The sequence below is a fragment of the Panthera leo genome, chromosome C1 (genome assembly GCF_018350215.1).
Source record: "Panthera leo isolate Ple1 chromosome C1, P.leo_Ple1_pat1.1, whole genome shotgun sequence".
In the NCBI taxonomy this organism is placed as follows: Eukaryota; Metazoa; Chordata; class Mammalia; order Carnivora; family Felidae; genus Panthera; species Panthera leo.
Genome location: NC_056686.1, coordinates 13,555,633 through 13,583,479, shown reverse-complemented (window position 1 = coordinate 13,583,479; position 27,847 = coordinate 13,555,633). Strand labels below are relative to the sequence as shown.

Genomic DNA, 27,847 nt, shown 5'->3' with positions numbered 1-27,847 from the left:
TCGAGACTTCTTTTTTGGGCTACCTTGTCCTGTGTCGCATACTGGTCTCTACAGTGCCCTCAAAGCAAGAGCTATTGTGTTGACAGAAGTCACATACGGAGACATTTCTGCTGACCTTGACTTCGGAGGACGGTAGCGTGATCAGATCCCCCCGCCTGTCGAGGTGGTGCGCTCCGGGCGGGGCTCCACCTTCTGGCCGCGCCCGGGGCGCGCCGTGAGCGGACAGCCGCGCCGCGCGCTCGAGATGCTGCCGCTGTGCCCCGCGCTCCGCCGCGCCCTGCAGGCCCGCCCCTGGAGGGGGCCCGGGTGAGTGCTCACCTCCCTGCCGGACCCCCGCCACGGCCCCGCGGGTCCCCCGGCTGGGGGTCGCTTCCTCTGGCGCCCCGCCCCGCACCCAGGCCTTCCTCCCGCTGCGACCCCCACCGTCTCTTGCCTTCCGCGAGGGGGGACTCCCTCCTGGCTCCCACGCTCTGCTCGGAAAGTCGCCTCCTTCGCGCTCGTCTTTCTCCTAATGCTGGACCCACCGCCGAAGTGCGCCTCGATTTTTCGCACAGCGCTTCTCAGCTCCCCACCCTTGGTCTCACATTCAGGATCCACCTCTGGGATTCCCTGAGTCTCACCTCTGTCCTTTCCACTGGGACGTCTACTCTCTTTCCCGCCCCTCCCCCTTTTCAAGTTAATTACCGGGAGTGAAAGGGACTCTTCCTTCTGATAGGTGGAATAGTAATACTTACGGAGTTCGTATAATGTATCAGACGCTGACTAAGGAAGACCATACATGCAAAGTGCCCGAACGGTGCCTGGCACTTAGTGCCCAGTTCTTATTAGTCATGATCGTCGTTTATTACTCTCATTTAAAACTGTGCGGTAGATATTCCTGATTACAGATGAAGAAACCCACGTGTAGTTTCAAGGTGGATCAGCCCTGGAAACTTCCAGGCTGTGGAGTTGGATTCTTGGACCCGTGCCCACTCAACGAATGACAGATGTTCTTAGAGCCCCTTCCTCTTCTGGGCTAGACAGGGTGTGCGTGTATTGGGGGTGGGGGGTGGGGAGGGATAGGTAGGACACAGACCCTGTCCCAGAGGGGCCCAGTCTGATGGACGGGTGTTTCTCTGGGCCTCCCTTTCAGAGCTGGCTAGCCCCCACCCCCAATTTGAGTTTTGTTTGCCTGACCCCTAGGACTGTGACCAGCCATGTCTCCTCTGCTGAGCTATGCCCTTTCTGAGTTAATCAGTGTCCCAAGGGATGGCACGGGGGTGCCCTGGACATGGGTCAGTTTCAACACAGCTGTGTGTCCTTTGTGGGTGGGGGCTCGATAGGTAAGGGCACAGGAAAGGCACATTCCTCTCCCAAGCCAAGATTGGGGGCCGCACTTGTCACACTTGCCCTTTTGTGGGCTTCTCCCTGCGCTCTGACACCCACTCCCCTCCCCGCAGACCTTACACGGAAGCTCCGTACGTTCCTGTATTTACCGAGTACCCATCATGTGCGGCTGTTGTGCTAAACACTGGAAGAGAAGGGTACCCCTGAGATTTGCATGTGGACTTTTCAGTTTCATGGCGGGGTTGGGGGGTGGCGGGAGGAGGGCTTAGCCATAAAAAGCTCTAATATCTGGTAGAAAGCAATCTATATTCTTTTAAAAAAGCTTATAATAGCAGTAATATTTCTCAAGCGATTGAGTATGGTGATGTCGCTAATAAGCACTGTATTATCCCCGTTTTTATAGAAGAGAAACTTACTTTCCAGTTGAGGCGAATGGAAGACTAAATTTGCAGACTCCAGATTCATGCTCTTAATTACAGAGCTTCCAGAATGGAGGAAAAGCATTTTGCAATCAGATCTGAAGAGTTAGGTTAACCTCTCTCGGTAGAGCAGCTGGCCCGGTGCCCTAGACCCTAGGGTTTCTCAACCTTGGCACCATTCACATTTCGAGCTGGGTAATCCTGGGTTGCGGGGGCTGTGCAGCGTTCCTGGCTTCTACTCACTGGACACCATTAGCACCCCGCGGTTGTGACAGTAGAAACGTGTCAGACATCGCTGATTGTCACCTAGGGCAGAAGTGCACCCAGCGGAGAGCCATTACTTTGGAAAAACAGGTTTGATGTTTGGCCGCTTTGTCATTTATTCAGTGACTATTTAGCTAACACGTGTCCGTTGTAAAAAGTGCGGATAAAGCAGAAAAGGGTACACACGTCACTTGGAATGTCACCACACAGAGGTAACCACTGTCTTCATTTTAATACCCTTTAAAAAAATTTTATTTATTTATTTTGAGAGAGAGAACGGGGGAGGGGCAGAGAGAGAGCATCCCAAGCAGGCTCTGCACTGTCTGCACGGAGCCCGATGGCGGGGCTCGAACTCACGAACTGTGAGATCATGACCTGAGCTGAAAGCCAAGAGTCGGACCTCAATGTACTGAGCCACCCAGGCGCCCCTAATATCCTTTGAAGTTTCCGTGAATATATATTTTTTAAAAAAGAAGAAAACCCACAGTATACACGTGGGCTCACCTGCAAATCCATTTTTGTAGTTGACTTTTTTATTTCATGGACTTGTCTACCTTACCGTCCCCAGGGCCTCATAGTGTGTCTGGCACCTGGGAAGCCCCGAGCAAACATTTGGTGAAGAAATGATGTTCACAGCCCTTCTTGCCAGTAGGTACTTACTACAACTGGACTTGAGCCAGGGATGGCCCAGGGATAGCCACTAACGGCAATAGCTGCCGTTGGCCTTCTGTGTGGATTATTTTACTGAGCTCATCGGGAGCCTATGATGTAGGCGTCACTATTCCCATTTCACGGATTAAACAACTGAGGCCCTTGGAAATTAAGGAAAATTTGTCTAAGGCCTTAAGCTAGTATACACCAGACCCCCCAGTTGACTGCCTCCTGTCTCCTTTGGCCCTGACCTCCTGCTTTTTTTCTCTACTTCATTGACTCTATGGGGGAATGTCCTCGGTGATGTCTTTGCAAATTCTTGTTGGAAAGAGTCAAGATACATATTTATGTTTATATACAAATTTAATAAACAAAAGAACTATCTTGGGCGCATAGCAGGCTTACAACGAATGTTATTTTTGTCCATTACTCTTGTACCAGACCTTGCTGGGTGCGAAGGGTGCAGAGATGACCCCCCTGCTCCCCAGCAGGGATGTGTGGGCTGGAATTGGCCACAGTCCTGTTCCCTGCCGGAGTCCTGGGTCACTTTGGACTCCTCTCAGCCCACCTGCCTGTTTAATTTTCAGAATTTCAAGCCTCCCCAATGTTTGTCCCGCCTGCCTGCCCCCCCGGGATGGGCACAGGCCGGCACATCCCACCGTCCCCTGGACGTACTCTGCTCTCTCAGTCCCCTAAGCAGAGGCCAGGCAGCACCTCTTGCCTGGAATGTCCCCCCCCCCCCAGCCCCCATGGTGAACCCACACTCACCCAGCACTTCACGCCCTTGGCAAGGCAGCTCTCCTTTGGCCCCTCAGTGCCCTGTCTGTAAAATGGGGATAATCCTATCAGCCGTGTAGCAGAAGGATTGGACGCGATGTGACAGGTAGATTGCTGGGGTCTGGTACCCCCGACGTAAGTGACTTAGTGCAGGAATAAATAGAGCCTGCAGTGATCCTAATACTTGCTTCAGAGGTTGTTAAAAGTCCCCACCCGGGCTGTCATCACAGGCATACCTTGAGCACTTGCTTCTGGTACCCAGCACCCGGCCTGGCATACGGTCGGTGCGGAGCACTTGCTCTTGGGATGGACCAGAGGACGGCATGGGGCAGATTCTGACTTCACCTCTCAGTAGCTCTGTGGTCCTGGGCGGGTTGTTCAGCCTCTCTGTGCCGCCTCGTGTCCCCAAGTGGTAAATAAAGGTAAATAATAGGAGCCACCTCATAGGATTGCCCTGGAGATGAAATGAATTCATACACGAAAACCACTCTGGAGAGTGTCTGCTCCTAGAGAACATTGCTTTAAGTATTATTTTTGATCGCCTGCCCCACCAGTGGGGTCGTCTGAGTGGTCGTCTTTGATCAGGGACATTCAGACAAGGGGGTCCCAGCACCACGAGGATGGTAGGGGGCGGAGTGAGCCTTCCCTTTATGCTCATTCATTATCCTGAGGCAAAACCCGTTCTGTTGGGACTGACCCTGCTCACCCCAGGGGAAGGGGCAGACACCTGCCCATCTTGGGGGGGTGTCTTACCCCCCCCGCCCCCGACCCTTCCTTTCCTGGTAGACATGTCATGGAGCGGACGGCCCTGGGCTGAGCTGTCCGCGTCCATGGACAGCAAGCCACCGCCTGCCTCTCTCCTCAGGTGGAAAGTGCTGGGTGGGAGGAGGACGCACCTGTCCCCTCGGCCCCACTGCTCAGGGGCCTCTGACAGGCTCAGGGTCAGGGAGTTGTGACCAGAGCCATGCACCGCACAGTAATCTCAGAAGGTCAGTCTGCTCCTCTGTGATGATAGTGATGGGGATGATCATGGTGCCTTCTTCATGCTCTCGCAGCTTGGACTGGGGACATCATCACTGAGCATAGTGCCAGGCGAGCTGTAAGTGCTTAATAAATATTCCTTGATGTTCCCGGGCAATAAAGTGGAAACAGCTCAGCCTGGGCCTGATGCCGCTCCCTTCTGGACCTGCCCTGGGGCCCCCGCACTTTCTCTCTGCTTACCTCTCTGCTCCAGGCCCCTCATCTTGGCGATAAGGAGGATTGGCCTTATCAGGTCCCAGATACCAGCCGGGAAAGTCTGGAAGCTGAATGAAGCAACGCTAGTTTCCTTTCTGCTCCTCTCCTGGGCCTTGGTCACCCCTGGCCCTAGTCACTGGGGACCTGCATCCAGCCCCCAGGCGTTAGCAGAAGAGCTAACTGGGATGGGAGTCCTGTCCTGGGGGCCTGGTGTCCTTCTGACAACACCCGGGTGTTCATTGTTGTTGTTTTCCTCCCTCTTTTCTGCTTGATGAGTCTGACAAAAGGTTTACCAGTGTGTCCTTTGCGTCCCAGGCAGTGTGGCCGGTGGTGAGCCGAGTGGGTGCAGGCCGGCCTGGGGGAGCCGGCACCGTCAGTGGTGCCCTGGGAAGAGCGTGGGGGCTTTGAGATGGCCCGACAGGGCCCCGTCCAGGCGCTGTGAGGGTAGCCTCCCAAGCAGAGGGGACTCCAGAGAAGACCTGGGTGGCCCACGAAGTGGGCGGGGTGGGGGGGGTCGGGTGGTGATGGGAAGTGAGTCTGGAGGCCTCAGTAAGGATTCTGATTTTTTTGTTGTGGAAGAAACGAGAAGCCATGGAGTGGTTTTGGGCGGAGTGCTTGCTCTCTCTGTGTGTGATCAAGTTTTCATATTAAAACTAACTCTGGCCTGTGTTGGAGAGTTGCGTGGGGACAGTGGAGCAGCTTGGCCATTGCAGGCATGCAGTCCAGGTCCGAGGGTGCCCTGGGACCAGGGTGGAGGCCGAGGGTGACCTGGGAGCTCGGGCCCTACACTTCCGAACCTCAGTGTTCCCCTCTGTAAAGTTCTGGGGTTGCACTGGCTGGCCCAAAGCTCTGTCCAGTTCTGTTGCAGACCATGTGTTGGTGGTGTGACCTTTTTTTTTTTTCTTAATTTTTTAAAAGAGTTTATTTGTTTTGAGAGAGAGAGAGAGAGCGCGCGCGCATGAGCAGGGGAGGGGCAGAGAGAGGGAGAGAGAGAGAGAATCCCAAACAGGCTCCGTGCTGTCAGCACGTGGGGCTGGAACCCAGGAATTGTGAGATCGTGACCTGAGCCAAAACCAAGAGTCAAATGCTTAACCGACCAAGCCACCCAGGTGCCCCAGTGTTGTGACCTTTTTAGCTCAGATCCTGGTACTTGCAGAGGGTGGAGAGGGGCAGCTTGAGCTCAGAGGCCCAGGTCATGAGCAGAACCGGCACCCAGGTTGTTAGGGGTCCCTGAGTCAAGTTCAGACTAAGTGGCAGGGCCGAGAGCTGCTCTGACAAAGGCAGGCTGGCTTCACCTTTGCATCCCAGAGCCAGGCACCTGGTAAGTGCTCAGAAAATGCATGATGAGTAAATAGGCAAGTTTTGTTGCCCTTATCTGAGTTGTCTCTTGGCCCTTGCTGTGTAGAATGTGTGCTCGTGACTAAGGAATGCAGTCCTGCCTCCTACGGCCTCGAAGGGCCTCGAAGATCCTCACCAGAGGCTCCAGGCCCTGTGAGTGATTCTTCTTTGCCTTCCCTGGAGCCCAGGAAGGGTACTCCTGTTCATCCCAACTGGCCCAGGAGCCAAAATCAAAGGGGTGGGGTGGTTTTGTCAGGTGTCTTTGGGTTATTTCTGGCTCTCGTGGACTCAGGCTGATCTTTCAGTTCTGTTCCCCACATTCGGACTGATGGGCAGCTGGGCCATGGCCTGGAGACTTGCCAGGCATAGAGGAAGCCCTGGAGAAAGTGATCCTGTGGTCACAGTGGGCCTCTGCCCTGGGGAAGGTAGAGAGAGGCCTGGGAGGGAACAGGTGCCGGAGGGCTGGTAGCTACTGCATTCTGCATTTTAAGCTGGATGGAATGTGGTGTTAAATTTATTGCAGCAGTACTTACTGAGAATCCCCAGGGTTAGCCCCTGATTGTGGTGACCTTGGGGGTGTTTGACAACCAATTTGCCTTTGAACACCTGGCCTGGTGCAGTAACATATATAGAATGTGCTACTATATATAACATAGTAAAATAATATACAGAGAGAGTATGTCACTATATATAACATAGTAAAAAAAATACATAGAATAAGTTACTATATATAACATAGCAAAAAATATACATAGACTATGTTACTATATAAAACATAGTAAAATACATAGATACTTTTTAAATGGAACTTTAATTTGTGACCCTGAGATCAAGTGTCATGCGCCCTACGGACTGAGCCCGCCAGGCTCTCCTGGTGCAGTAACGTTCTAGAAGACAATTTTCTGGGGCGCCTGGGTGGCTCAGTCAGTTGAGCGTCTGACTTCGGCTCAGGTCATGATCTCCTGGTTCATGGGTTCGCGCCCCGCGTCGGGCTGTGTGCTGACGGCTCGGAGATCGGAGCCTGCTTCGGATTCCGTGTCTCCCTCTCTCCCCGCCCCTCCCCTGCTTGCTCTGTTGCTCTCTCTCAAAAATAGACATTAAAAACGGTTTTAGAAGGCGGTTTTCTTAGAGCTACAAAGCAGGAGGGTGAGGAGAGGCCAGCACTTTTCAACCTCACGCTGACCCTGCGGGGCACGTGGCCTCGACCCCATTTCTCAGGCGGGGAGTCCGAGGCCTGCCGAGTTTGGAATAACAGGCTGATGTCGCGAAGCGCGTCTGGGTTGCGGTCCCAGATTTGTCTGCTTCCAGAGCTGCGCTTTTTGGCACCCCCCGGGAGCTGGGGTCCAGGCTGGGGTTGGGGCGCGCACCTCCAGGCCCCCAGCCCACACTCCTCCTGGCGGCACCCTGGCTGCCAGAGGAGGTGGCGGGATCTGATTGGCTGATCGGTGGTGGTGGTTGCTGCTTCCGAGGCCCCGGAGAGATGCTGCTGGAACCTTCCAGAGGGCCCCAGACGCACACGCTGCCCCCCGCTTTCCCGACTGGTGTTGAGGCTCGTGGCTGCCGCCATTTTCCAGCCTCTCCGTTCTCCACCCCCCACAGCAGGCGGAGGGGGTCTGTGTGGACTCTGACTTCTCATCCAGCACATCTGTAGTTGCTGTGTCCATCGTAACCCCAGGGGGTGGTGGGAGGTTTCTGCCTCTGGTTAGGGGCGGGGCGGGGCCTGAGGAACGTGACACGCCTCCTTGGGTGTGGGGGGTGCTGCCGGGGGAGGAGGGAGGAGGCCTGAGCTCACTTTGCCGTTAGGCAAAATCTTGGGCAACCGGGCCCTGCCCTCCTTCCTCCCGGACGGCACAGGCCCCTCTCAGCTCTTCCTGTCGTGCTTCCTGCTCCTGGCCTTTGTACTTGCTTTCCCCTGGGCCTGGAATGTTCTTCCCAGCCCTTCTCAGAGCCCAGATGGCCCTCAGAAGGACACCTCCTCGGAGAGGCCCTCCCTGACCACCCTGGCTAGGGCCGCCCTGCCCTTCTCCTTGCTCGTTCTCACATCCCCTCTGTCATCACAGTGTCGCTCGTCCGTCGCCCTCACTGAAGGTCGGCTGCGTGTAGCCCGAGGCCTTGCTGTCTAGGCCACCGCTCTATCTCCAGTGTTTGGAGCAGTGTCAGGGACACAGCAGGTGCCCCGGAACCTTGTGGAGTGAAGGAAGGGCTGGCCCGCGTGGCCCCTGGCTTTGTGTCCTTCCTCTGGGTCTTCCAGACTGGTCCTTGAGCCAGACCCTTCCCAGGGAGAAAGGATGGATGAAAGTGCCCCCAGCACTCACAGGCCGAGGGCCCCTGTGGCCTGGGGGAGTCCCCCAGCTGGTGCTCCAGCTCTGGAATGAATGACCTCAAGTCCTGGCCCTTCCCCATCTGTCCCCCACCCTTCCAGTCCCAGACACGTTAGGGGGGGTCGTCACTAGTGGTCACCCGTCTGTGGGGTCATAGGGTTCAAGGCTCAGTAGGGTCTCCAGGCCAAGGAAGTTTTGAAACTCGGCACCCTGGACTCAGACCCTGAGCCCCCCAACCAGCCCTCCCTGTGGCTGCGAGCTGAGCTCGGGGCGCTCCTCCAAGGGCACGACCCACATCTTGGATGTTCTCGCCCACCCGGAGCTCAGCGCCTCGTGCCAAGAGAATCCCAGCTGGGTCGCGTTCTGATGAGACTGCGCTCTGGGCCGGGCTGCCTTCTCGGGCTGGGGAAAGCAGTAACCCGGGGCCGTTTGGGAAAGGGGCTGCATCGTGGGGAAGCCCAGGGAGAGTCAGCCCTCCCCGTGGGTGCAAAACGCTGAGAAGGGGTTTTGCGTCGATTACACCTCAGACAGCCGTGTGAGTTTGTATGGTTGTTCTCAGCGGATGTGGAGACCGGCCCGGAGGAGGCGGGTCACGTGCCCAGGGGCACACACTGGCAGGTCCGGGACGAGAGCTTGGATTTTGGACCCCAGGGCCAGTTCTCCCCCCATCCCCTGGCTCTGTACTCGCTCTGGATTTTGGGATTCTGGGCCAGCCCAGGATGCCCCTCCCCGCTGTTGGAGGTCGAGGGGCTGGGTCTGGCAGTGGCCACCACTGACCCGTCTGCCTCTGTCCCCTGCCCTTGCACCCCAGGCTGCGGTGGAGGCACACCCCCTCCCTGACGGTGGCCAATGAACCCGTCCTGGCATTCACGCAGGGCAGCCCTGAGAGAGATGCGCTGGAGAAGGTAAGGGGTGGGTGGGGACACCCAGTGGGGGTAGGGAGGGAGCGGGGACAGCCTTGGGCAGCCCCCCAGGATGCCTTTCCGTGCCTCCAGTCACCACCCCCTTCTGCACCTGCCCCCAGCCTGGGAAGGAGACCAGGTCTGGGACAGCCGTGCGACTGGAGGACCGGAGAGGCTGGGAGCAGCAGGGTGTGGCCCGGGGCCACCTGGGGGCTCAGTCCAGGTCGGGGGTTGTAAGCCCACAGGTGTTGTATGCTTAAAGACATTCTCCCACTAATTGCCAGGATTTTAAAAATGGTGAGATTTCCCATACATTTCAGATACGGTTTTCTGATCTTTTTATAACGGGAAGACCGTCAACACTGGCCTCCCCTTCCCTCAGGACAGCAGGGGACAGTGGCCAGGGGCTGAGTCCTGCTGTCCCCCGAGGGGAGCAGACGCTCTCTGCCCTCAGACCCGGGCCCCTTCTCATACCCGTTCCGGCCGGGCAGCTGTGTCTGCGGACTCCGTGCCGGGCTCGTGGGTGGGGCAGGGAGGGGAGGTGGGTGCCCATCCGCTGTGTCGTCCTCTCCCCAGGCCTTGAAGGACCTGAAGGGCCGGACGGAAGCCATCCCGTGTGTGGTGGGGGACGAAGAGGTGTGGACCTCGGACGTACGGTACCAGGTGTCGGTGAGTCTGGCGCGCGGGTGGGGCGTCTCCCCGAGTCTGGGGTCTGGCTCTCAGGCAATACACCAGCTCCTGACACAGGGTCGCTGCCTGCAAAGGGCTGTCTGGTCCACTCCCAGATTTTGAATTCCGTGCACCGATAGCTCACTGCCCAAAGCCGCCTTGGAAGTATAGTCCTAAAAGGTGCCAACTTCATGCCCGCCGAGATGGAGTGAAACCCGTGACCGCCACCCGCTTCGCCGTCTTCTTTAGAAAAGTCGACCACCTAGAGAGTAGGAAGGAAGGACAGAACGTCAGAACTGAGGTGATCCCTCCAAAGAAGGGACAGTCACCCAGGCCCTGGCCTCTGTTTTGGAACCTGCTGCTCTAGCAGAAGACGAGCTCATCTGAGGTGAGCACCCGGGGCCTGGCCACGTGTCGCCGCCTCCTAGAAGCCCTCCTGCTGGAGCCAGGCTCCCTCTAGAGGCACATCTGAGAGGCCCTGTCGTGTCTCCACATGATAGATTCATTCACACCCTATTTCTTTCTTTCCTTTTCTGTTTTTTTTTTTTTTTAATGTCTATTTGTTTTTGAGAGAGAGAGCGCACAAGCGGGGGAGGAGGAGAGATTGAGAGAGAGAGAGAGAGAGAGAGAGAGAGAGAGAGAGGGACAGAGGATCCGAACCGGGCTCTGTGCTGACAGCAGCGAGCCTGATGCGGGGCTAGAACTCACGAGGCTTGAGATCATGACCTGAGCCGAAGTCGGACGCTCAGCCGGCAGCCACCAAGGCACCCTCACACCCTATTTCTAGGGAAGAGTTGGAGGCAGTGTATTGACTCACATACAGTGCGGTAGGATAATCTCACTGTGACCTACCTCCTGGCCGCAAAGTGAGAACCGTGGTGCCCTAGGTGTGGCAGACGGCCCAGGCTTGCCTTGAGGCCTTCCAGTGACCCCAGGAAGAGAACATCACTCACACTAGTCAGGGTGTTCTTGAAATCCACCTGCACGATGGGAGAAGCCATTCCCGATACGGGGCCGGAGAGAATTTCTCCCGAGGGTGGCGGGAGGACATGGTGATGTGAGAAGCAGGGTCCCCACGGGAGTCTCCCATCGCATGCGCGGTGTTTCACGGGGCCGCCGTCTTGCGCCCTGTCCCTTGGTGCCGGCTGAGGACATCCTCACGGCCCAGTGCCTGGGGGTGCCAAGGGGCCGCCCTGCAGGCCCGTGTCTGCTGCTGGGGGAGCTTTTCCATCTGGGGCTCAGGGTGCAAACTGACACCTGTGGCTTTTTTCCCCATCTCCTCACGATGGGGGGAGATTTTGGGTACAGACTCCCATGTCCGGCTTCTCTTGGGGGGGTGGGAAGATGTGGCCGCACAAGGCTGGCATTCCTGCCGGGCACCACAGTGCTAGAACGCGGCAGTGGGCGGCTCTCTGGGGGCCCTGTTCCCCCCCCCAACCCCCCACCCCCCAGTCTCCACTCCCACGCACGATGCCAGCCCTCTCCACTCACCGCTTTTGTGTCTCTGGCCCCAGCGGGAGGCCGGCCGGCCGGCCTGCTGGTCCCTCAGGCACCTGCCTGAGTGCTTCCCTCAGCGGAGCTTTTGCGAGACGCGGGATAGCCGTAAGGCAGCCTGCTCTTCCTAAGAAGTGCCAGAGGCCTGTGGTCTGTGCTGAGGGCTGAGAAGTGTCCCCTGCGCCTGTGCCCCACCTGTCTGTCGGGCCAAAGGTAGGAGTGACCTGCTTTTGTGACCGTTGGGGGTCTTGGCCAGGATTGGGAGTTTGCAGCGCATCCCCATGAGGGAGCCTGAGGGCGAGCCCCTGGCAGAGGACCCGCCCCATCCCTTCTTATGCCTTGTGTGGCCATGACCCTTTGTAGCTCAGAAAGGCTTAAAGCAAATACCCACCTCAGCTATGGAAAAAAAAAAAAGAAAAGTGTGTGTGTGCATGTGTGTGTATACACAGATACGTGTTTTGAAACTCTGCGCAAACAGGCATACATGGGGCTTCTAGCTTCGTGCAGTCCAACCAGTTGCAACATGAGGGCCTTGGAATGCAGACGAGGCGGCTTTCTCTGTGGCCGAATTAGCCAGAAATCTGCCTCAGCCCTTCTTTCTAGCAGAGCACTTGTAAGTCGTGGTAATAAAATCCCGCCAGCCACCCACGCCTCCTCGGGCCCAGGCCCTGGGCAGATGGCTCCGCCCTCTCGGAGCCGCCCTGGGGGACAGCAGGATGGCACACGGGTCAACGAGGAAAGAGACACTAGTTCCAGCTGGTGACGGACCATGGGAGGCACAGGTGCCACGCCGGTGACGCGGGGGCCACGTGGGGCTGGGCGGTCGGAGGCCTCTTTGGAGTGGTGGCCGCTGAGTCGAACCCCAAGGATGAGGTTGCCGGGCAGAGGGGTCCTCGGGCAGAGTCCCGCAGGTGGGGACAGGCCCAGTGCGCCACAGAGAGGAAGCCAGGGGCGCAGGGGACGCGGGGCCCCACCGAGAGAGGGAGAGGTCGTTGGCGGTGACTTTGAGGTTCTTGTCGGCTGTGGTGAAGGAACCTATTCTGGGAGTGCTGGGGAGTCCCTGGAGGGGGGTTAAGGAGGGGGAGACTTTCCAGAAGAGCCCTGTCGCTTGTCACAAGAGTATGCTTTCTAGTTTCGGGGCAGCAGAGTGAAAAAGCGAGGGCTTGGCAGAAGGTGTGAGGCTGGACGTAGGCCCACGCATGTCCAGGGCTCACGGGCGGCCGGGGAGTTTGTGGTGGGAAGGCGAGTAGACAGCTGGGGTTGAGCCAGGATGGAGGAAGCTGTCAGAGAGCCGGGAACCAAGCCCCGGGGACGCCAGCCCCAGGCAGACCAGTGTGGTGCCTGCCTCCGCGGAGGGTCTGTGCCCAGACCCGGGAGCTCCTCGCCTGCCCCCACGGTGCTGGCTGGTGGCCACCTTTGAAACCGTGTGGCCCCACTCCTTGAGGCTGCTGAAGGGGGCACCTGACCCCAGCTGGGCCAGTCGGGTCTTGACCTCCCCGCGCCTCAGTCTTCTTGTGTGTAAAATGGGGGTTCCATGTAGGGTCATTGTCAAGTGCACGGCACCCGCGTGCAGGAGGCCGCGTCAGCTGTAACGGTGCCTCTCCCTGTCCCTTAAGCGGAACCTGTAGCTAGTTTGTCAAAAAAGAGAAAAAAAAAAAAGGGCCCCAGGGGCAGGCCTGGGAATCCTTCACCTGATGTGCAGAGGCTTCCCCCTGACCAGCCCTGGTCCTCACGCAGGTGTAGCGTGGGCTTTGTGTCATGTCACATGTGCCCGGACAGCCACGCTGTGCCCAGCCCGCGACTGAGTCCTGGCCACAGGCAAGAAAAATCCCGAGGCGTCTACACAGCATCTTCCGTTATCCCTGGTGGATTTCTCCAGAGCGAGGCTTAGGGGCTAACTGTGGGCTAAGCCCCGTGATGACACCTGCTTGGGGTTTATAGAGCCAGGAACTGGCGTATACTTTGGACGGACCAGGAAACTCCTAGATCTGTAATTTGGGGGAGAGTAAAGGGCTGTACCCTTTCGCAGATGGGGGAGGGAGGCATGTTGTGGCTCTGTCCAGATGGAATCCTGAGCAGGCTGTGCAGGGGTGAGGGTGGAGACCCTAGGCCCCCGCTTTGAGGGTTCCGAGGATGGCTCGGGGCGGGAGTCGCCCACAGGAGGCGTCCGGAGCCCCCACTGCTGGATCAGCGGCCAGAGGGCGTGATACCTGGAGCCCTGGGAGCACAACTTGGGATCGGTCAGTTTGCCCGGCCCCTCAGGGCTGTGCCAGGTGCCAGCCGAGAGTGGCTGAGTTGAAACGTCAGCATGCACATGCGGCTGGTGGCTGCCACATTAGACAGGAAAGCCCCAAAGGGCCCATCGGGCGACGGGTGGGTGGCAGAAGTGTTGATAATTGTGGCATAAAGAAGTGAAACGTCTCCCTGCTGCATTGCTTACGCTCGCACGCGGCCCTGCCGGGTTCCGTGTGTAAATATTTGTTGAGGGTCTTCCCTTCGAGATGAGTGTCTCTGGGTCCCATGCAAGGGGCTGGAGAAGCGGTTGCTCTGTCCCCTGCGCACTTGGGGCACAGCAGAAATCCTGAGCGATTCTCAACTCCCGTGTCTCGTTTGGGGGCCTCCCATGGTGGCATCACCCCTTCCTGAGCCGCAGCCGCGTGCCATGCCTGCTCCGGAAGCGTTTTCGCCTGTGAGCTCATTTGGCCCCCCCTCCCCATGCCATGAGGCGGGGGGGTCCCCCTTTCCCACATGGGGAGACCTGGAAAGGGGGACTCAGCTTACATATGGCCCCCAGCTAGCGGGTGGCAGAGCTGGGATGCGATCCCGTGTCTGTCTGACCACGAAGTCCACGCTTTCCCTGAGGCTGTGCAGTCCCTGCCTTTCTCGGGACCGTGAACCTTCTGGAGTGGGAACCATCTCCCTCACCGAACAGCAGGTGCTCCGTAACCCCCAAGTGAGAGAGATCAGTGTGGGGATTGGAGGGGATTGGAGGGGAGAGAGTGAGTGTGCTGACGGCTGTTGCCTAGAAAGCGAGCTCTGAGCCCGGCCATGTCCCCACCCGTCCTGGCACCTCCCTCCTGGGCAGGGACCTCACTCTTCTCTCATCTTTCAGCCCTTCAACCATGGACACAAGGTGGCCAAGTTCTGCTATGCAGACAAGGTGAGTCTGGGTGGGGGACTGTCCCCGTGTTGCCCTGCTGGCTGCTGACATGCTGTCCGTCGCTGCTTCCCTCTCTGGCCATGGGGGGCGGAGTCTTTCACAAGGCCAGGCCCGCTGTGGTTAACTTGAGCCAGAGGAGAGCTGTGTGGGCCAAGGCTGATGTCCCCTCACGTGCCTGTGGCCGTGAGGCAGCCTGGCTTTTGAGGGAGAGTAGAGTCTTCAAGGCTGAGTCAGAGAAATTGGAGACGCCCTGGATGGAAAGCCAGACAGAGGCTCGGCATCATGGAGGGCCGGCGAGAAGGGCTGGGGTGCCCTGTGGCAGGGGGTCTAGGAGCCAGCGTTCAGGCGGCAACAGGGACAATTGCCATCAGGGATGCTGGTAGCAAGTGAATATCTCAGGCTGGGGTTCTGGCCGAGCAAAGGCAAGGCCAGGCGCCTGACCTTGAGGGCTGGAGGCTAGCTGGTGGGTTTGGGGGCCCCTGGAATAAGGGGAGGCCCTGATGAGACCACAAGAGAAAGTGGAACAGGTTTGACCATGGAGGGACTTGGTGCTGACCTACCTGGGAGGTCCCTCAGACCTGCAGATGGTGGCAGGACTGGCTCTGAGCCTTGGCTGGGCCAGCAGGTGATGGGACACCACGTCTGCAGCTGGTGGGGGTGGGGGGGGAGTTGTGGTGGGCAGCACTGAGGGCCAAGGAAGCCACAGGTCCTTGGAGAATGAATGATCCCCAATCTCCTCTCTCGCCCATTCCCCTGGGGCCCTTCCTGTTCTAGGAGGCAGCTCCCAACCTTTTCCTTTTCGTTAGGCCCTACTCAACAGAGCCATCGAGGCCGCTTTGGCTGCCAGGAAAGAGTGGGACCTGAAGCCTGTTGCAGACCGGGCCCAGATCTTCCTGAAGGCCGCAGATATGCTGAGCGGGCCTCGCAGGGCTGAGGTCCTGGCCAAGACCATGGTGGGACAGGTGAGGTGCCCATGGGCACAGCCGGGGTGGGGTGTGGGAGGCGGTCATACTCCCTCCGATGCAGCACACGTCAGCCAAGCAGCTTCTGGGTACCAGGACGTGCTGTGCCTGCTGGAGCCAGAAGATGTCCTTGAGGTCCCGTCCAGCCCTCCAGCCTCAGTCAGACCTCCGCGGCGCTCGGAGTGGTCTCTCTGACACCTCCAGGCGGTCCCTCCAGCCTTCCACACCACGAGGGTCTCTCCGTCACCAACCGTCACGTCCCAAGTCCTGCGCACGGCACTCAGGGCCCCTTGTTTCCGGCCTCTGTCCAGCTCCCTGGCCGCTCTGCCCTTCCCCGCCAGGCCATCCTGCCCAGGAGGCCGCCAGCCTGGACTTAGTGAGATCCCTGGGCCCTGCAGGCATCCCGTCTCCCTGCCTCTGCCCGCTGTCCTGCCTGGAATGCCCACTCTTCTGTGCCCTGTGGACTCTTCCTGTTGAGATCCTGCCCAGAAGCCACCTCCTCCGTGGGGCTTCCAGACTCTTCTCTGTCCAGAAAGATGAGCCCCACCTCTGTGGTCCTGTAGCACGCTGTGTGTGCATCAGTACGGCTCAGATCGCACTGGGTGTAATGAGTTGTGTGTTTGTCACCCCTTTACAAGCCTTTTGGAGACAGCGATCCCGGTTAACTGTTCTCCGTCTTCCTGGGCTACACACAGCATCTCTCTGGAGTCACAGAAGCTCCTGATAGGCGTTTTTCGGTTGAGTGCACGTTGAGCCAGAGTAGCATCAGCAGCTCAAAGTTGGGAAGGGAGCCGAGGGAGAAGGGTTAATGTCACCCTCCCCAGCAGCGAGCCTTAGGCATTTGGGGCGGCCACCCCACTGCCCCCATGCCCGCTCACTGTCCTGTGGCGAGAGCGCCCTCTGCTGCACGGAGGTGGTATGACCACTCCTCACCAGCGAAGTGTCTCCGGATTCTCAGCAGCCCCTGGGGGGGGGGGTGGCATCGTGGGCTCCCCAGCGTCCCGGATGAGCCACGCTTGGGCAGGGAGAGGCGCACACAGTCTGCCACCAGATGAAGGTGCTTTATTTGAGTAACGACTCTGGCGCTTGTAGGAAGCGTGGCCGCCTCATAGAGCCAGGGCCAGTGCACCGTGGCTTCTGTAGCTCCAGGTCCCAAGCAGGATGACAGCTGCCAGTGACCGTGTGTGCCAAGGAGGGGCTGCCCTGATCCGGAAGAGCCCCACGTTGCAGCCCATGAGGCCCTCCCCCACCCCTGGGACGTTTGCCATCAGGAGGAACGGGCAGCATAAGCAGACGTTTGCCTCCCGCTTCTTGGTCCAGATGCCCCTGACGGGGGCACATCCTCACCCCGGGGGGAAGGAGCCGCCAGCACTGTGGGCATGACGTCACCGTGGGCACACGGTCGGTCTTGGAAAGGGGCCGTCGGGAGGCACGTCTGCGGCCGCTGACCCCCGGCCGTCCTGCACGCAGGGTAAGACGGTGATTCAGGCGGAGATCGACGCGGCGGCTGAGCTCGTCGACTTCTTCCGGTTCAATGCCAAGTTTGCCGTGGAGCTGGAGGGTCAGCAGCCCCTCAGCGTGCCGCCCAGCACCAACAGCGTCGTGTACCGGGGGCTGGAGGTACCCTCGGGTGGCGGGGCGGGCGGGAGCCTGCTGGAAGCCTTGAGCCTGGCCTCACCGCACCGCCCCCCCCACCCCAGGGCTTCGTGGCGGCCATCTCTCCCTTTAACTTCACGGCGATCGGCGGCAACCTGGCGGGGGCGCCAGCCTTGATGGTGAGTGAGATGTGGGCAGTGGGCGGGCACGGGGCTGCTGGCTCTCCGTCCCATCTCAGCCGACGAAAGGGGCCCAGCCCTGGTCGTGGGAGATGCCCAGAAGGCAGAGGCAGTGTGGGCCCGTGGAAAGACTTTGGGGCCAGAGACTGGTTTGGACCCCAGCTTTGCCCTGCTCCGGGGGACCCCAGGCCAGGCCCCTGAACTTCTCTGAGGCAGTTTCCTCCTCCTCCAAGTGGAGATCTAGGAAAGCCCACGTATAATAGGGTTGTGATGAGCGAGCGAAGCCGCACGCGGGTCACGTCTGGCCTGGTGCGGGCTCCGTATGTGGAGAACGTTGATGGTGAGGACACATCGCTTTTGAGCGCCTGCTGTGTACTCTCTGATTTATCTGTCAGATCTAGGAAACGGTGACGCAGATGAAGATTCAAAGTCCCTGGCTCCCCTGCCCTTGCCAGGGTGGAGGCAGCCGTCACCCTCATGAGCTCCTGCTGAATGGGGCTGATGCCCCCCTGCCTTTGGAGGTGGCTCGAGGGAGGGCTGACACTGGCGGGGCCTGGGCCCCACGTGGGGCGGCTGGCTGATCTTGAGGATGGTCCTGCCCCAGGCTGTCCTTGTGCATCCGCACCCAGACAGACACGCACACGCCCAGGCGCCCACGTGTCTTCGCCCAGGACACGTGTAGAGACAGCCCTGTGAGCGCTTGCCCGGCCACACCCAGTGAGTGCCCAGTGTCATGGAAACACCCAGAACAGACCTGCCTGAGGGGTGCTGGCAGGACCAGTCTGTACAGGCTTCCAGAGGAAGAGTGGCCTTGGCCAGAGTGCGGGGGGCAGGCAGGGCGGGGTGTGGTCTCACTGACTTAGGGCTTTTAGAGCACCGTGTCCGACACCTGGAGGAGGAGTGGGGTCCTGTAGGGGACGTGCTGGCCTGCCCGGGGGCCTGGTGGTTCCAGGTGAGGGATGGCCGTGCTTCGGGATGGGATGGGAGTCGGGGCTGGTGACCCCTGGCCTTGTGACTCGTCACCGTGTCTCCCGGGCAGGGCAACGTGGTCCTGTGGAAGCCCAGTGACACGGCCATGCTGGCCAGCTCTGCTGTCTACCGCATCCTCCGGGAGGCTGGCCTGCCCCCCAATATCATCCAGTTTGTGCCGGCTGACGGGCCCACGTTTGGGGACACTGTCACCAGCTCAGAGCACCTCTGCGGCATCAACTTCACAGGCAGCGTGCCGTAAGTCCCCGGGTCGGGGCGGGCCGGGTGGCGTGGGGACGTTTGCCAAGCGGCCGCCTCACGACCTCAGTGCGGGAGCTGGCGGTCGGGCACTGACCATACCCACTCTTGCTGTGTGGCCACCGGTGTGGCCCACGTCACCTCTCTGAGCCTCCATTTCTTGACCTGTTCACCAGGAACGATGGTCCCTACCTTGTAGAGTCATCGTGAGGGTCCGGTGAGTTAGCAAAGAGGAAGAGCTTCACAGGCAGGATGCAGCCTACGGATGTTTGGTGACGCTGAGTTTGATGCCACTGCTGTCACTGGGAGGGGCACAGGGAGCTTGGAATGAATCGGAGGAGGAGAGTCAGGAAGGCTTCTCGGAGGAGGTGGCACCTAAGCAGAGGAGACGGCTGAGCAGAGAGCGGGGAGGGAGAGTGTTGTAGGAGAGGGAGCAGCACGTGCCGGGCCTCCAGGCCAGAGCCCCTGCGCCTTGGGAGGTGGTGGTTCCCTGTGGCTTGGAGCTTAGAGTTCCGGGGCCGAGGTGAGCGAGTGCAGACAGGAAGTGGTTCGATCGTGACTCCTCACTTACTCACCGGCAGGTGTCTGTCCAGCGAACAGGTGGATGGACAAGTCCTGCCTTTCGGGACGTTTAGTCCCGTGACTGTGAGGCCCTGAGAGCCCGCCGGGGTGTCCGCACTTCATCCCGAAGGTGACGGGAGCCACAGGAAGCTTTACGCGTGGGGGTGTGCATTAAGCAGCTTGGTTTCGAGCAAAGATTGCAAATGGTAGTTCTCCAGCTGGACGTGGGAAGTGGCTCTGTTCTCTTTGACTCCTTATCAAGATGGATCATCCTGGTACAGTTGGGGCAGTTTCATGCAAAAGTCCAGTTGAGATTTCAAGCTTCTTTTGGGAACCTGAGCCCTCTGGGCCTCCGTGTCCCCCGTGGCACCCCCTGGCTGGAGGTGGGGTCCGGGTGCTCTGTGGTCCCTGTCACCCTCACCAGGCCCCGGCTGTCTGCGTACTTGGTCACCCGTTCCCAGCCTGGCCCTGCTGGGCCCCTGCGTTCGCAGCCTCTGTCCTAGATGATCGCTTCGACTGCCCTGTGCGCAAGTCGCTAGCGGCCAGAAGCGGGAGACCAGTGAGGAGGCTGTCCGCGTGTCCGCATCTAGGGAGGGACAGCAGACGCCTGGCCAGAGTAGAGACGGGAGGAATGGATCCCAGAGAGCAAGTGGCAGGGAGATGCGGTCACTTGTCCGAGGACTCGGATGGGTGGAGGAGGGCTGTGTGTGGGAACGTCCGGGCTCTGGCAGAGGGGGCCCAGAGGGCACCGAGGTGGGCGCCTGGAGGGCTTGGGTGAAAGTGACGAATCGCATGCCGGTCGCTTGGAGTTCGAGGTGCCCGAGGGTCAGCTGAGTGGAGATGTCGGGGTCGGCACTGGGGTCCTTCCAGGTGTCCCTGGGGACACCTGCGGTGGCTTCCAGTCTCCCTTCCCCGGCCTCAGGCTCCCCTACCCCCCTTCCGGCTAGGGTTTGCCGGGGGTGGTGGCGGCGTGAGAATTGCTGAGGAGGACCGTTTTCCGAAAAGACCCGCTCTGCCAGTGCGGGCCCTACGGGTCCCTGCCTATTAGCGGGCGGAGCGGGCCTGGCCCCCATTTGCCATGCTCTGGCGAGCAGCGGGCTGAAAGGTAGGAAAGTCATAAATTAGTATTAGCTACTGTGTCGCAGGCTCCCTGGTGATTAGCATTTTTATTGTTTTGTGGTGCTGAGGTCGGTCACACTTGGATCTTGGGGAGGAGGTGGGGGCCTGAGCTCTCTCTCCCAGGGCGCTCCTTGGTTTGGCCTCTAGAGCCCCGGGCGCTGGGCTGGGGGCGCCTCTCCCGGACCATGGTGGCGTCTGGCCCCCCACCGGGCACCTGAAGCGCGGCTGCGCTGACCTGAGCGCTTGACCCACATTAGAGCTGCCACGGAACAGCTCTGCCGGGTGGGTCGTTCGCTCCCGTGCCCGGGCGGGGTGCACGGTTTGAGGCTCAGAGAGGTCGAGTGATGAGTGTCAGGTCACGTGGCCATGAGCGTCTGAGGCAGGACCCCCGCGCAACCTTCTCTGCGTCTTCTTGCCGCCAGGCCTGCCGTTGCTGCCTCCCCGTGGGTGTCTCACCTGCCCCCGCCTACTCAGTGCCCTGCCCCCCTCGCTGGGACCCCTGCCCCCACCCGCCAGGCTTTTGGCTCTCTTCCTGTGGTGGTGCCTACTCCCCACCCCCCAAGGCCCTCGCTGTCTCCGTGACCTCAGCTGGCTTCCTCAGCCTTGCGCTCCCCTCTGGTTTCAGCACCTTCAAACACCTGTGGAAGCAGGTGGCCCAGAACCTGGACCGGTTCCGCACCTTCCCACGCCTGGCTGGAGGTAAGGGCCCCTCTCCTGGCACCCTCCCCTGTGGCCCCAGGGACCCTCCCCTGGCCGTCATGAAGGAGGAAGAGGAAGAGGAAGAGGCAGAGGTGAGGCCCCCATAGGTGGGGCAGCCCCGTGGAAGCTGAGAAGTGAGGGGCTTAGGGGCGGAGCCTCAGCTGTGCTAGATCCAGGGGGTCGCACCAAGGGCTTTGGCCTCCGAATGAGCATTTTTCCATCCATCCATCCATCCATCCGTCCGTCCGTCCATCCATTCCTTCCTTCATTCGTCATTCAGCAGATAAAACGTTTAGCATCTACGTAGGCATTTCTGGAGACCAGGGACGCGTGATGGCAAGAGACACAGACCCAGCCCTCGGGAACTCGTGTTCCGGGAATGGAGGCAGATAGTGGACGCGCAGATGGTGATGCTGGGCTGTGACGAGAGCAGCGCAGAATTCGAGGAGGGAAAGAGGGGGTGTGCGGAGGCCCCAGGGCCGTCCAAGGCAGCGCGGGGGCTGGTGGTTCAGCATTCTTGCTCCTGAGCTGGTCCGAGCTCCGATGGGGGGGGGGGGGGGCGGTCAGGGAAGGTACACCCTCAGCCGGCTGTGGCATCTGCGCCCCAGTGCCGCCCTTTATAAGGTGGGGAGCAGGGAGCTGTCCACGGTTTTCTCTTCTCTGCCTCCTTCCCACTGTGCCCTGAGGGAGAGACAGGCTCTGACTGGAGCTCACGACCCAGAGATCAAGAGTCTCAGGTGCTATCCGCCGAGCCAGCCAGACGCGTCTTCAGTTTTCCTGTCTTTAAAATGGGAACGATAACGGCGGGGGGAGGGGGGCTGTTGTGAGGCTTTAGTGAGACAGAGCAGAAAGCACTTTGATCAGAGCCTGGCGGGTGCTTAGTGCCTTGTGACGGGAGCTGCTGTTAGCTGATGTGGGAGGAAGCCGGGGCCTGGAGGCCGAGGAGCCTGGGGAAGGGTGTCGCCGCCGTGGGTAGGGAAGAGGGGCCAGCCCTCGGGGCCGACGTGGAGCGGACCCCTCTCTTCTCGCTGGGCTGGGGGGTAGGCAAGGTGCAAAGCAAGCCGTGCCCACTTCTGGGAGTAGATTGGCTCCTGGGAGCCTGGGATTCCGGTTCTGTTTCTGCCTCGATGGTGGGCGGCACCCCTGCCACAGCCTCAGTTTCCTCAGCCGCGGAGCGGGACGGGCCTGGCTCGCCGGCTTCCGGGATGATGTCCGGCCGCGGCCCTGCCTTCTCCCGAGCCCGTCCGCTGGGGGTTGGGGCTGGGCGCACCTGCGGACAGGTGCAGGCGCCGCGGCGGGTGCCCTGCTGCCCAGAAGCCTGCGCTCCACCCGCGCCCCCTCCCCCCTGCAGAGTGTGGCGGGAAGAACTTCCACTTCGTGCACCGCTCGGCCGACGTGGACAGCGTGGTGAGCGGGACCCTGCGCTCGGCCTTCGAGTATGGCGGCCAGAAGTGCTCCGCCTGCTCCCGCCTCTACGTGCCTCAGTCGCTGTGGCCGCAGATCAAAGGGCGGCTGCTGGAGGAGCACGGCAGGATCAAAGTGGGCGACGTGAGTGGCGCTTCATCCCCGCCGCGGCCCAGCGGGTGGCTGATGGGATTGGAGGCTCCCGCGCTGTGGCTTTGGCGGTGGCAGGCCTGGGATGCGCGGGGAGGGGGCTCCCTTTGTCTCCGGCCTGCAGTGACTCGGTGACTCTGTCTTCCGGTGCCTCCCTTGCCTCCAGCCAGCAGAGGATTTTGGGACCTTCTTCTCTGCAGTGATCGATGCCAAGGTACGGGCACGGAGCAGGCGTTCCCGGGGGGGCTGAGCCCTGGCCTGGGTGGGAGAGGGAGGAGACGCAGGGCTCTTGACGGGGGGGGGGGGGGGGGGGGGGCGGCGACCCGGCCTCACTGCTCCAGGCAAGGCCCACGGTCCGACAGCCCCACAGACACGCCCGCCCTGAGCTTGAAAAAGGCAGAAATGTCCGCCACCGGAGAACTTGCTTCCCACACACCCCGCAACCAGGCTCGACGAGTCGCCCCCTGGTTCGACTCGTGCATGAGCCCAAACACACGTGCACTCGTACGTGCCTGTCTGCGAGCACGTTCGTGATCTTGGTGTGCAGGCGTGCGTGCACGTCACCCACATGGACATCCACGTCCACGTGCACGAAGGTGTGCACGTATCTCCAACAGAAACAGATACACCTGTGTGCACGCGTGCGTGTTCGTGCGTGTGTTCACACGTGCGCAGGTGCACGTCAATCTGCATTCGTAAATGTACACGTCACGGGCAGGTGTATTTACGCACGTACCTAAACGTGAAGACGCGCGACCTCGCGTAGGTGTGTGCGTATGTTACTGTGCGCGTTGTGTTTCTGTAGGTGTAGTTGTGGCTCTACCACACACACATTCTCACAAACGCTCTCACACGCGTGTGCACGTCTGCCCTTGTCTCTGCCGTGACTCCGCCGGATCCTGGCTTTTGCCTTCTTCCCGTCTCCCCCCTCCGGTTTCAGAATTCGGGCCCTTTGGGGTGTGTTGGGGACACGGCTGCTTGTCATCACCTCCGGCCGGTCTGTGACACCCCCTCCTCCCCCCCCATCCCCAACCCCAGTCCTTCGGCCGCATCAAGAAGTGGCTGGAGCACGCCCGCTCCTCGCCCAGCCTCACCGTCCTGGCCGGGGGCAAGTGCGACGACTCCGTGGGCTACTTCGTGGAACCCTGCATCATTGAGAGCAAGGACCCACGGGAGCCCATCATGAAGGAGGTGACTGGGGCGTAGAGAACAGTCTCCCACCTGAGCACAGCGCACGTGGGGCCCTTGCACGTGGGTTTCTTCTCGCGATATTATCCCATTTCACAGACAGGAATGTGAGGTAGGTCCCGGAAAGGGAGTGTCTCAGTCCCCGGGAGAGCGGGGCCAGGCCCACTGACCCCAGATCCGGTGCTCTGTCCTTGACACCGCTGACCCTGCTGGTGTCATAGCACTTCTGCCGTTCGCGGCCACCGAGCTGCTGTCGTGACCTTAACGGCGAACACTTACAGACTCTTAACTCTGGGCACCTGTCTGAGAGGAGGGGCCGTTCCCATTCCCGTGTTACAGATGACCCACGGAGGCTGAGAAGTCAAGGCACTCGCCCAGGATGGCAGCGCAGGGGTGGTGGAGGGGACAGGGGTGGCTGGCCAGGAGGGCCAGCAAGCTCCCTCGGGTCCTTTGCCAGGTCAGGGTGGGGCGGGCAGGGCAGGGCAGAGTGTTGCCGTCTCCTGAGGGAGCCCAGCGGCAGATGCCTGGCTCTTCGTGCAGGTGCGGAGCTGTGGGCCGAGCCCCGGGGACTGGGGAGAGGCAGAGGCCAGAGCAGGGGGACGGGGGCGGCGGGGGTGGGGGGGTGTCTGACCCCGGGGCTTCCTTCCGTCTCAGGAGATCTTCGGGCCCGTGCTGACCGTGTACGTCTACCCGGACGACAAGTACAAGGAGACGCTGCGGCTGGTCGACAGCACCAGCAGCTACGGCCTCACGGGGGCAGTGTTCGCCCAGGATAAGTGAGTGGCGGCCGCCCTTCTGCTCTTGGCCTGGTGTCCTGCCCCCGCCACCCCACGAGCGCCCTCCTGGACTTGGATCCTTGAAATAACGCCGCCCCTTCCCCTCACCTCAGCCCTGACCGGCAGGCAGGCCTCCCCAGCAGGGGTACAAGACTCTTTTCTGAAATGTAGATTCTGGGGTCTCCTTATTGGGGGCGTGGCTGGGGAATCCGTGCTTTTGACCGGCTCCCCTGGGTCTGATGGGGCCCCACTGAAGGTCCTTGCCTCAGGCTGCAGAGCAGAAGAATTGGGCTCAGGGGCCAGGAGCATACTGCCTTATCTCGCAGAGGCCATGTTTGAGCCCGGGGGCCAAGGCGCCAAGCCTGAGTCTTGGCTTTTCCTTCCTCCGTGGCGCCAGCTGCCGCCCTGCCTGTCTCTAAGAGCGTGGAGTTGGGATTGGAAGCTGGGATCAGGGTGGCGGTCTGGAGGTTCCCCAAGCTCCCGGTGGGGGAGGGGGGGAGGCAGGAAAACTGGACCAGGATGGGCCGCTCGCACGAGCCTGACCTCCTGGTCAGCTCGTGCAGCAGCCCCGTGAGGGAGGCCATGCTAACCACTTTCCAGAAGAGGCTCAGAGGCTCTAAGACGCTGCCTGTGGCTGGCCCGTGTCACGGGCCCGAGCTCGGCCTAGTGCTTCAGCTGGGCAGCCGGTGTGGGCTGGGCTGCATGGTGGAGGAGGTCGGACCTGGGGCTGGCGGGAGGGGAGCCGGCTGCCCTTTTATCACTGTCCTGCCTTGTAGGGATGTTGTCCAGGAGGCCACCACGATGCTGAGGAACGCCGCCGGCAACTTCTACATCAACGACAAGTCCACTGGCTCGGTGGTGGGCCAGCAGCCCTTTGGGGGGGCCCGAGCCTCTGGTGAGTGGGTCCCCCTTTCCAGAGGGGAGGCGAGTTCCTGGCAGGAGACCTCGATCGCCTCATCTCAAGGGTGTTCAGAGTAATAGGAAGCATTGCGGGTGAGGCGCTGGGCTGTCTTCTTCCCGTTTTACAGAGGAGTAAACTGAGGCACAGGGAGGGGAAGTGACTTGTCCGAGGGCACATGGCCGGGAGGTGGTGGAGCTGGCATTTTGGTTCCAACACCCACACCCCTCACCACCATGCTCCGGCCACTTCAGCGTCCTCGTGTTGCACTTGGGGAAGCCGAGACTCAGCGTGGGCTGGCACTTGCCCCAGGTCCCAGCCGCCCTGTGGCACAGCCCAGGCCAGGCCCCGGGGCTCCTGGCTCCCAGCGCGGTGCTCTCTCCACAGTGCTCCCAGACACTCCTTGCAGGTGGGGCACACAGACCCGGGGAGCGTGGGCCTCCTGTGCTCACTGGTTCCGGCCTCCCCTGACCTCCGGCTCTGTGTGCTGCACAGATGCGCTCGGGAAGCCTTGGCCCTGTGAACACGTTTCGTTTTAGTTCAGCCGCTTGTTGCCTGTGCCGGTGTCCCCGTTGTTCCGTCAACTCTTCCCCGCCCCCTTTCCCTTCCGCCCGGAGCTGTTGTGTCTTTTCAGAGAACAACGGAGCTATCTTTTCCACAGGAACCAATGACAAGCCGGGAGGGCCCCACTACGTCCTGCGGTGGACGTCGCCCCAGGTCATCAAGGAGACCCACGAGCCTCTGGGGGATTGGCGCTACTCATACATGCAGTGAGCCCCGCTTCGCACCTTTGCCGTCCACCTGTCCGTCCAGACGGCTGATCGGTGCACACCGGCCCCACTCCAGCCCCTTCAACTCGCTCCCCGTGGGACGGCCCCCTTCCCAGGGCCAAGGCCTGTCCCCCCACCCCCACCCCACACCGGCCCACATCCTGGCCTGTCCCACCCTGCAGGGGCAGGTGCCGGCTCTAGTTTGAGACCATGCTGGGGAGGAACAGGGCCACTCCCCCGTCTCACCGGCTGTGCTAGAACTTCTGTCTGGTAGGTCTGACCTGGTGCCCTGTCAGTTCTTTGCCTCTCTTTTCCGGCCCGCTGGCTCAGGGACCTGGGGAACGGCAGTAACGGAGCTCCCGGGATCCTCTGGGGGAAAAGGAGGCAGGGCTGGGACCCTTGGCAAGCCTCAGCATCCACAGGGACTCCTGGCCTTGGCCTCGGCTCCTGCGGCTCTCCAGGATTCGGTGTGACCCAGGGTGGCCTGCAGGGCACAGAGGACACCAGCTGGCCTTGCCCTCTTGGGTCTGGGCCGCCCACCGTCCTCACTAGCTGTCCTAGCCAGCGGGTACTTCTGCCTGACCATATGCCTTAGACACCCGTGTGCCTTTCTCCAGGGTCCCTGTGTTCTTTGGAGGCCATGCGATTCCTGGCAGTCTCTATGTGGTGGGCCTAGGGTTCCCCCTCAGGAGCTCAGTCTCCACTGGCCGAGGTAGAACAGGCCCAGGGAGACTTAGCTGCCACCTTCTTCTGACCCGAGAGCCAGCCTTGAGTTCCCGTCCAGCCTGGGCTGGGGATTGCCTGTAGAACCTTCCCTCCTTCGCACAGAAGTGGCTCCATGTGGACTGGGCCCTAGTGGCCCCTTCTTTGATGCAGCCAGTAGGTGGACATTCGCCAAAACCTGCTAGTTGCATTGCAGGTGGCCCGGGATTAGTAAGGGGTGACTTTGGAGGACAGTTCCCAGGGGACCCTAAGAGTGCTGGCCCTCCCTCAAGGACAGCCGGCCTGGAGTCCCCCATGGGGCTGGCCCCAAGCACCATGGTTCTACACTGGCCCACGGTCAGGGTATGATGCTACCCAGGCGTCCTTCCACGTTGCTGTTTCCTTCCAAGCTCCGCATTGTTCCCTGGAGAGGCCAGGGCAGTCTGCTGGGGAGAGGTGCTGGAGATGTTCCCGGTTCCACCGATTCTACACTGTGAGGGGGCAATGAGATTCGTTCTGATGCCACCCAATAAATGCTTGTTACTTAAGTTGGTGGTCTCTCTGGCGGGGGCGGGGGGGACCGGCCAACTTCACCAAAGGCTGATGGTGGTGTTCATACGTCCTTCGGGACAGGCGTGCAGGGCCCTCGTGTGACAAGAGGACGGGCGGGCACTGATGTCTGGGGCTATGTGCTGGAGGTACGGGCACTCTGGAGTCAGGTGGGTTCAAACCTGGGTTCAAATCCCGGCTCTCGGCCTCCCAGCTGATGATCTTCAAAAAGTTATGCAACCTGGGGATAATAACACCCACACCCACACACACACACACACACACACACACACACACACATACAGAATACAATGAGTTATTCCATGTAATTGTTTAGAACGACGCCAGACACAGAATTAATGGTTCAACCACGTTAACCATTTATACGTTCTAACAGCCACTGTTAACTGCTGTGGTGGTTAAGTTTATGCGTCAACTTGACTGGGCCGTGGTATTTAGTTAAACAGTATTCTCGATGTTTCTGTGATTGCGGTTTTCGGGTAAGACTGA

At 60.3% G+C, this 27,847-nt stretch overlaps 1 protein-coding gene across 1 annotated transcript; it reads left to right on the top strand.

The window, feature by feature from the left end:
• The first annotated feature begins 238 nt into the window (after nt 1-238).
• Nucleotides 239-27,341, top strand: ALDH4A1 (aldehyde dehydrogenase 4 family member A1). The gene is made up of 15 exons (XM_042952141.1): nt 239-306; nt 9,144-9,237; nt 9,811-9,903; nt 14,510-14,557; nt 15,364-15,519; nt 16,990-17,139; nt 17,220-17,294; nt 18,334-18,521; nt 20,827-20,900; nt 22,252-22,448; nt 22,621-22,668; nt 23,493-23,645; nt 24,297-24,418; nt 25,195-25,313; nt 25,978-27,341. The coding sequence occupies exons 1-15, from the start codon at nt 245-247 to the stop codon at nt 26,088-26,090; spliced, it is 1,692 nt and encodes a 563-aa protein (XP_042808075.1). The 5' UTR covers nt 239-244; the 3' UTR covers nt 26,091-27,341.
• The last annotated feature ends 506 nt before the right edge of the window (nt 27,342-27,847 follow it).